The sequence below is a fragment of the Rhinopithecus bieti genome, unplaced genomic scaffold (genome assembly GCF_001698545.2).
Source record: "Rhinopithecus bieti isolate Rb0 unplaced genomic scaffold, ASM169854v2 scaffold_5889, whole genome shotgun sequence".
In the NCBI taxonomy this organism is placed as follows: domain Eukaryota; kingdom Metazoa; phylum Chordata; class Mammalia; order Primates; family Cercopithecidae; genus Rhinopithecus; species Rhinopithecus bieti.
The window spans coordinates 621,010-630,206 of NW_016805277.1; the positions used below are offsets into that span (position 1 = coordinate 621,010).

Sequence of the window (9,197 nt, forward strand, 5' to 3'; positions counted from 1 at the left end):
CCGGCTAGCTTTTTGTATTTTTTAGTAGAGACGGGGTTTCACCATATTAGCCAGGATGGTCTCGATCTCCTGACCTCGTGATCTGCCCGTCTCGGCCTCCCAAAGTGCTGGGATTACAGGCTTGAGCCACCGCACCCGGCCGGGACTTCATTTTTAAAAGGTAGAGCAATTAAAATAAAATTTAAAAATAATTTTAAGATAATTCCAATCATCATTTGCCTCTCTCAAAGAACACCTATAGGGATCCCACTGTTAACCCACAAGGACACTTAACCCCTCTTTTGTCCTATCTCCAGGGCACACCCACCAGCTATGTCATAGCTGCTGTCCACAATTCCCAGACTCTCAGTCCTCAGATTTTGCGTCCTCCTTCCCTCCCTTTTCCCAGCTCCCTGTTGTGTTTTCATCCAGCCTCGCTGGTCTTTTAATTTTCCCTCTGTTTTGCCCATTACCCCGATTGACCAGCATGGAGGAGAATGCAGGGGCTGGCTGAGAAAGCACAAATACTCCCCTTTCCCTCCAGCTCTGCAGGCCTGGCTCTCCACCATTCTCCTAATGCCACATCACACAAAGCCTACAATAAAGTCAAACATAGAACTTGGGGCAGGTGCAGCCTGTGGCTGACCAAGCACAGACAAAATTCTTTGTAGCACAGTATGGGGAAGAGTGGGGATGCCCATGTGTTGATAGATTTTGCACCATCACATTTATCTCCTTCCCCTCTTTCCAACCCCTGTGACTATAATCAGAACAACCACCTCTCCTTTCTGAGTAGCCTAGACAGGAATTCAGAACCATCTTCTCTATTGAGGGCCTGTAGGACGACACAGCAGACCCATTTGGGGCCAGGGACAAAGCCTGACACAGGCAGAGATGCCCGAAGAGCCCGACCTGACCTGCTGAAGGCCAGTTTGCTCTAGGAGGTGTCCTAAAGCATTTGAAGAAAGCCTCAAGGGGCACAGTCTCCAGAGTCTCAGTATCAGATTTCTAGGGGCTGTTGGAATGGGCAGGAGCATTCACATTATCAGTCACTGCCTCGATCTCCACAATACAGGGCCTGCTTCCTGCTGGTGGAATGAGAAAACAGTTTTAAAAAAAGAAAATCCGGCCACCTTCCAAACACCTCCAGCCTTGAATTCCAGATCCGTTCCACAAGAACTGGGGGAGGGCTTGGGCATGACCAGAAGGAGACTCGGGCCCCCAAACCATCAAACTGGCAGGCTGGAGATGAAGGAGCCATTCAGGGTCAACCCTACTAGATTCCAGCGTCAGGGGAGGATGAGGAGGGTCCTGCTTTCCACAGCCAGGCATGGGTAAGCAGAGCCACTTCTGCCCCAAGCAAATCAATTAAAGGTCTTGGCCAAGCCTATTTGAGTTGGTGAGAGCCCAAGTGGGGATTCCAATCTGCCGTGTTTGCTCTGCAGGCTAGTAGAGCCAAACAGAAATGCTGCTTTGGGACTTTGTGCCAAATATCCATCAGCTTGCTCTGCCAGCAGTGCTGGGCCGGCCCTGTGCACGTCACCTCTGCCCCCACCAGCTCTTTGCTGTCTGAAAGCCTTCTTGTGCTCTTAAAGGCAGCTTGCCTTTTGATATAATTTGGATGTGTGTCCCCTCCAAATCTCATGTTGAAATGTGACTCCCACTGTTGGAGGTGGAGACTAGTGGGAGGTGTTGGATCATGGGGGCGGCTCCCTCATGAACGGCTTGGTGCCCCCACTTCGTGATGAGTGAGAGCTTACTCTGTTGGTTCACATGGTAGCTGGTTGTTTAAAAGAGTCTGGCAGCCCTCCTCCCCTCTCTCTTGCTCCTTCTCTCACCACATGACACACACGGGCTCCGCTTTGCCTTCCACCATGAGTAGAAGCTTCCTGAGGCCTCACCAGAAGCAGGTGCTGGTGCCATGCCTCCTGGACAGCCTGCAGAACCATGAGACAAATAAATCTCTTTTCTTTTAAATTGCCCAGCCTCCAGTATTCTTTTACAGCAACACAAGATGGACTAATGCACCCTCTCACACCACACCCTGGTGGCTGTGCCCAAAGTCTGTCTTCCTAGGCATGGGATCCAGGCCTTTCAGATCTGACGTGTCATCTGCCCATTCTGAACCAGCTCCATCCCAGGACCCATTCATACCCCTGTACAGTTCCTGACCTCTGCGTCCTGCTCTCAGCTCCATACTTTCCCCACCACCAGCAGCATCAAGCCGGCCTCATCCCTCTCAGCCCCTGACCAGCACAGCCCACCACAGGTGCCCCCAGCAGAGGTGAGGGCTGACAGTGGGGAAGGGTGAACCATAAGTTAACTACCTCTTTTCTCACACCTTACAGAGATTTGATCCTTGTACCCGGTCAGTTTTATTATCACATTTCTCACAGGAAATAGGTGAGGCTTGAAAGACCAGACACTTTGCCCAAGGTCTCCCTATGAGGGAACACAGGTCTCCCAACTCCAAAACCATGGCACTTTCTACCTTGCCCCACTGCGGCCAATTTTTAAATCTCTGTTCACTCTCAGATGCCTAGGGCAATTCCCAGGATTCCTGATGAGAGTAGCTGGATATGTTTTAGCGTTTCCATGGCTATGTTGGCACACCCTGTGTGAGCAGCTGGCAATGTCTGCTTTGCCCCGGCCCTGAACTGGAGCCACTGCCTGGGGCCTGCCTGCCCTGCTAATGGGGCTGCACCCACAAGAGCACCCCTGGAAGCCCCGAACCTGGCGTCTTCCCTAGACATGTCAGACCCAGAGCAACTCCCCCTGTCATGAGGGGCACAAACACCCTATCTACCCCAGCCCAGCTTCAGGGCATGGACACAAAGCTGTCTCCGTGCAGGAAGTGTCCAGGCTGCATTTCCTGCCCTCAGAGGATTCCCCCATAGCACCTCAATAGGTCTCACCCTGAAGAGCCATCCTTCTTCCACACTGTTTTCATGATTCTCAATGTGTCCCTGATTCTCTCTACGCAGTCCCCACACTCTGAATTCAATGATTGTCACTTCCTCAGTGGCTGGATGACTGTCTTCCCTACACAACTGTGAGCTCCAAGAGGGCCAGGGCGAGACCATGGGTTTCTCATCATAGAAGCCCCAGCACCCAGCATAGCTCAGTAGATAGCAGTCGGATGTATAGATGAAACCAGGAGGACAGGTTCCTACAGCCCCTGTCCTGTGGCTTCAGGGGTGCCACCACCCAGGCCTGACTCTTTGTGTAGCCACTCTCCATGCTACCCCATGCATTTTCTGCTAACCTGAATCCCCAGCGTGGGTATGGGGACTTTCTGCACCCAGCTACAGGTGCCAGTCCCAGAATACACCTCCTCCTCTGTGTGAGGTGGCACTGCCAAGGTGACAGCCTCAAGCATACTTCCCAGCAATGGTGTAGAGTGGGCACTGCCAGGCCTCTGGGCTGGCCATTCTGGAGCAAGGAGTGTCATCTGTGCTGTGCTGTCCTTCTGGGGCCTTCAGATGGCTCCATCATGGCTAAGCCAGAGTGGTGCCAGGGCATTGATGGCCCTGGTAGTCATATGGCTAGGAATAACAGAGAAAATGCCACCTTTTAAGTGAAGAGTCCTACTTAACCATATGAGGCAGCAACACACAGTGCTGATGATGCCACCTTTCCCAGGCTCTGTGCAAGGTGCCCTGGCATTGCCAGCAGGCTACTCCCCTAGATTGAGCTCCAGGCCCACACAACAGAATCCTGCCAGTCTTAGCAGCACCCCTTGGGGTGAGCCTTGGGGAAATCAGAGTAGCCTTCCAAAGAGGGGTCTCTGCAGCAGTGGGTCCACAGAGGGAGATGTGACTCTGTCAGTATGAGAACACCCGCACCCAGATCAGCAGGGCCACACCAGCTCAAGGGGGCCATGTGCTTTGGAGGGTGGCTGGAGGTCGTCTTGGTCTGTGGTCCTCAGGCAGCTTCCCCAGGTCCTTGCTGCTAGGTCCAGGGAGCCTAGAGCCAGCACAGGCCCTGGATGTGGCCTCTGGCCAGGACAAGCCTTGAGCCTCCTGCTCCCCATTCCCTAGGTCTGCATGTCCTGTGGTGGGGGATGGGAGATTGGCTCTGGGGAATCACACTTCATGAGCACCTATCCAGGCCCAATCTCAAAGGTGGGGAAATGCCATAATCACAGCAACTCTGGAGGACAACTCAGAAAGCCTGTGTTTAATTGGCACCTGTCATAGTCTGCAAGGCTCTCAGCACATGGGTGTCCCCATGCCCAGCTACTTCTCATCCACCTTTTCCAAGGACTGGGGCTTCTCTTGGGGCAAGTCTTCCAGCATTAGGCCCAGCACATGCACGATCTCATAGTACAGCTCTTGAAGCCTGCAAAATGGAGCAGGAGGAGATGAGATCTGAGGTCAGGGGCAGGCTCCAGGACCCCCTAGCCCCACTGACCACACATTTGCACCTGCACAGGTATAGGGTCAAAGAAGAGCAGGGACTTCAGGCCAGATCAGGCTGGGTTGGAATCCTGGATCTGCCAGTCTGCCTGGGGTCCCCTGGAGCAAGGGATTTTACTTCATGTGTCAGGTTGGAAATAAATTCTTAGGTCCTGAGAGAAGTAACTGTGTGGAGTTGCCCAGACAGTGACTGACCCCCTATTGGGCCAAAAGTGGGCATTCCCCAACAACTCCTTCCTTTTTGGTTTCTCCCATCTCTAAAGCCCTCCAAGAGGCTTTCATTGAGAAGCCAAGCTAATTATATCTGTCCTCGCTGAAGAGCCCACTGCAGCTCCCTAGTGCCCACAGCCCACCATAGCTCCTGATGCCTACAACCTGTCCAGCCATCAACCAGGTTTTTACATCCTTCCTGCTCAGTAATGGCTGCTCATAATCCCAGCTGACTCACACTGAGCACAAGCCCTGGGCCAGGCCAGGTTCAGAGCTTCACATACACTGTTTTCATTGAATCAGCCCAGCAGCCCCTCATGTGACAGATGGGAAAGGGGCAGAGAATTGTCCAAGGCCACACAGGAAGGTAGTGGCACAACCAGGCCAGAAGCTGAGACTACCTGGTGGTCTTTCCTCTGCACTCTGGAAAGGGGTTAGTGAGGAGAGGCCTGGAGACTTTAAGGAGCTGGCATTTACATGCAAGGCAAGGTGGGTTGGGGAGGGGCAGGAGGGGCAGATTCCCCCAAGCCACAGCCTGTCCACACAGCAGCCCAGCCCCTGTGTATACATGGAATGCTGTACCCCCAAGAAAGCCATGTTCCACCCACCCACTGCCCATCAGCACTTCAGTCATCATCCCCCTCACCTCCCAGGGCACCTGACATAGCCCGACCTCGAGGAAGCCCCAGTGACCAGGGAAGGCTAGGGCTGGAACTGACTTGCGGACAGTTGTGTCCTGATAGTCCAGAGTGGAAAAGTAGATATCAATGAAGGGTAGGCTAGTGCCAAAATCATCCAAGACCATGGGGTCAGTGTGGTGCAAGGTCTTCTTAAAGTTCTCCACCAGCTCACTGAAACTTTTGCAGTCAGCATTTTTCTAGAGAGGAAAGCATAATGAGAGAGCAGTGATGAGAAGGTGACAGTGGAGCTGCACAGAGGCATGGAGAACCTCCAGGATGGGCACCAGGCAGCGGCCTCACCCTGGTCCTGGAAAGAAGCTTCAGCCTGATCACAACTTCATCCTGACCCTTCTGAACCTGGACTCCTGGGTGAGGCAGTCACCATTGAGGACAGGCAGCACATGAAGTCCAGCTGAGGCTCAGCGCAGCCTCTCCCAACCCTGGGCAAACCTTGGGCACGGTGAAGACAGGCACATGTCTCCACCCCAGAGAAGAGGCCAAGGAGGGATGCACCCAAAAAGGGAGGGAGGCCTAGCAGAGCACCCGAGGTTCAGCATGGGAGGCTCAGAGCACTCAGGCTCAGAGGGAAAATTCACCCTGGTCCCTCATGGTTGCATCATGCTTGACAGAAAATCTCCTGTCTGGTTTGCTCATTCTTGTTCTGGTTTAAGGAACTTGAGAGAACCAAGGTTGTCTAGCACTCTATCAGAGCCTCCGCATCCTCGTCCACTCAGTGGCCTGGGGCCATGGCTGCCTGGCACCCAGTGAGCCCTCAGGAAGAAGCCTCAGCACAGACTGCCTGGCTCCAGCACATACGTGATGGCCTGGGAATGCAGAGCACACCTGGCTGGGGATACTACTGACCAACATGCAGTATAGTTCTGCCCACAACAGAGGGAGACATTATAATCACAGCACTCAACACTCTGAGAGGTCCAGAGAAACACAAAAATGCCAACAGTAAAGGCTGATTCTATAAAACATGGGAGGAACGTGGCTGTCTTACCTAAGGTTGCAGGTGCCTGAGGCCACCTGCTCTCTACACAGGTACCACGGTCCCTCCTCCTCGCCATCCCATCAGCCTGATGATCCATCCACCCATCTGTCCACCTGCCTGTGGGGGCCACTCACCTGTATATGCATCAGCCTGCTGATCTCCTCCTGCTGCCGCTGCAGAATCACCTGCTTCTCTCCCATGAGCGTCACCTGCCGCTCCAACATCCGCTCTCGCTCAAACTTTTTGATGGAGTCCTCGAGAGTCAGACAATGGAGGTCAACTACAGGCTCTTGCTACATGCCCAGACCCAGTCTTTCCTCTTCCTCAGCCTTGCACCACTGCTCAGGCCCTCAGCAGGAGCACTTTTCCCCACACAGTGCCAGCCCCCACTCAAGCTGCCAACTGCAGCTGCAGAGGCTTCCTAGGCCCCACCGTCCTGTTGACCACCAGCAGCAGGCAAGGCAAATGCACTGGCTCAGGGAGGAGAGTTGGGCCGGGTGAGGTACAGGCCCATCTGGCCTCCTCTATGCCACTTCATTGGGAAGAAACAGCTACACAGCTCCGGGTCCTCCCTGGAGACTTGCCCTACAGCTCCACGTGCCACACCTGCCCTGACCTCCGATCCTCACAGGCGGGGCCTCACCTCTGTGTGCATGATCATCACACCCACGAACATGTTGAGGAAGATGAAAGAGGCGAGCAAGATGAAGATGATGGTGAATGCCCGGCTCAAAGCAAATTCCCGATTGTCCAACTGCTTCTGCAGGTCTGTCCAGCCATCAACCTGCTCAGGCAGGGCAGAGTATGCTGAGGGCCCAGGCCCAGTGGCACAGGCCTCCTTTTCATCTACACTAGGGGAGTGCCAGGCCCACTGAGGAGGAGGGTGGCTCTGCTTCCACGTCATCCCCTCAACACCTCTCAGTCCACTGGCTCCAGCACATACGTGATGGCCTGGGAATGCAGAGCACACCTGGCTGGGGATGCTACTGACCAACATGCCTTGAGGTCTCTTTTCTCAAGGCCTCCCAACCCTCCCAGAAAGACACTGCCTCTCTGCCAGGCCCACCTTTGAAAAGACCCCACTCTTTCCAGAGTCCAGCAGAATCTAGATTTCTAGATTTGGGTTTTACATGCTTCTTCTAGGTGGATTTGTGACAGCCGGTTCCCCAAAAGGCTATGTGACATGGGTTTCATTTATAAATTAAACTGAATCCAAATGAATTATTATTTGAGAACTCTGCAAAGTTTGATGACCCTGTGAGACATGTAGAAGCACTCTAAGGAATCACGGGCCTAGAGTGATGGAGCCCTGTGCAGGGTGCTGGCTTGTGATGGGGAACAGACCCCAGCTTCCCTGGGCCCCACTGAGTACCTGGACATGAGGAAAGCCCCATGTGAGGCCCCACATGTCCACACACTCACACCACCTAGGCTGTCCCTTCCCAAGGCCCCTGCCCTCACCACTGTTCCCAAACACAGTACCGTGGCCAAGCTGAAGAGGGTGAAGAAAGCCGCAGCCAGGTTCCCCCAGTTATCATGGTCACCCTTGTCTGCAGATCCAAACAGGCAGAAGCCCAAGATAGCAAAGATGTACATGAGGAGGAAGAGCAGGAGGAGCACAGAGGCCACAGTGTAGACTGTCTGTCCCACGGCAATGATCAGCGTCTGCAAGGCAGGGACACTGTGGTAGGTGAGGGTGCCGCTGGGCTGGGTGGGCTCCAGGGACAGAGGTCCATTCTGCCCAGTTCACAGCTATCCCCAGCAACTGGTGCCATGCCTGGCACAAGGCAGATGCTCAATAAGGGTGGGTGGGTGTGGGTTGGTTGGTTGGTTGGATAAACTAATGAATTAATGAAGTGAATCAGAACTGTGCCCAGATTGAGGGCTGGATCCATTTAACAGTGCTTCACCAATGTCTGACATCCACTCTCAGTCAATTCTCTCAGGTCTGAGGTGACCACTCCACTTGAACCCCAACCTGACTGTGTGGTCATCTCAGGGCATCCTGCTCCTGCTTCTCAGCTGAGGACCAGCCCTGAATGCTTTCTGCCCCAGGCCCAGGAGGAGCAGGGGAACGACCCTGGGAGTGAGTATACAGAGGGCCAAGAGGAATGTGGCTCCCTGGTCCTTGTCGGCCCCATCTTCACACGTAGGTCCCTGTCTTGTAACCTCAGTCTTGCCCCATATGACATGTGCATTTGTCTTATCTCCCCACTACATTGCCCATTTCTGGGAGCACCACGTATGACTCCTTATTCATTCTTCTTGCTCTGGAGTCTTGCATGCAGTAGGCACTCAATGCATGTTCACCTACCTAGACGTTTCACAGACATAACCTCAAGGTAGGTAGGTGTTATCATTCTTCCCATTTCAAAATGAGCGGTCACAGGCTCAAAGAAGCAAACTGTCTTGGCCAGGGTCACACTCCAACACAATGGCAGAGCTGTGACCAACTCTCAAGGCCTTTGCCCCATGCCACCACCTTCAACCACTAATGACCCTGAGCACAGAGACTGTTTACTGGCTTAGTACTAGGAAAGGAGGTCCTTAGAGCTAAGAAACAAGGCAGTACAGTTTGGACAGTTTGGGGTAACCTGGGAAACAGAGAGACAGTCCAAGAGCCCTGGGCTGCCCTGCATGCAGAACAGTTTGGCGCTACCTGCAGGGGTGAATGCACCCCAGATGCCTCCCATCTCTCCCTGGGAAAAGAAAGTAAGTGTTTTTGGATTAATTGCAAAGAGCTGAGATTTTGTTTGTTTGTTTGTTTTTTGAGACAGAGTCTCGCTCTGTCGCCCAGGCTGGAGTGCAGCGGCGTGATCTTGGCTCACTGCAAGCTCTGCCTCCCGGGTTCATGCCATTCTCCTGCCTCAGCCTCCTGAGTAGCTGGGACTACAGGCGCCCGCCACCACGCCT

General features: G+C 53.6%; 1 protein-coding gene across 2 annotated transcripts in view; it reads right to left on the reverse strand.

Annotated features, from left to right (window-relative positions):
- Nucleotides 1–4,134: 4,134 nt before the first annotated feature.
- CATSPER3 (cation channel sperm associated 3) overlaps nt 4,135–9,197 on the reverse strand; it is a 47,329-nt gene continuing 42,266 nt past the window's right edge. The window contains exons 5-9 of one of the 2 annotated variants that reach the window (XM_017871939.1): nt 7,767–7,949; nt 6,928–7,068; nt 6,419–6,538; nt 5,327–5,484; nt 4,135–4,320 (exon numbers count right to left, since the gene is read on the reverse strand). In XM_017871939.1, coding sequence (XP_017727428.1) covers nt 4,218–4,320; nt 5,327–5,484; nt 6,419–6,538; nt 6,928–7,068; nt 7,767–7,949 — 705 coding nt within the window. In that variant the 3' untranslated portion in view covers nt 4,135–4,217. Of the gene's footprint in view, nt 4,321–5,253; nt 5,485–6,418; nt 6,539–6,927; nt 7,069–7,766; nt 7,950–9,197 lie in introns of both variants that reach the window. The other variant, XM_017871940.1, reaches the window with a different exon arrangement.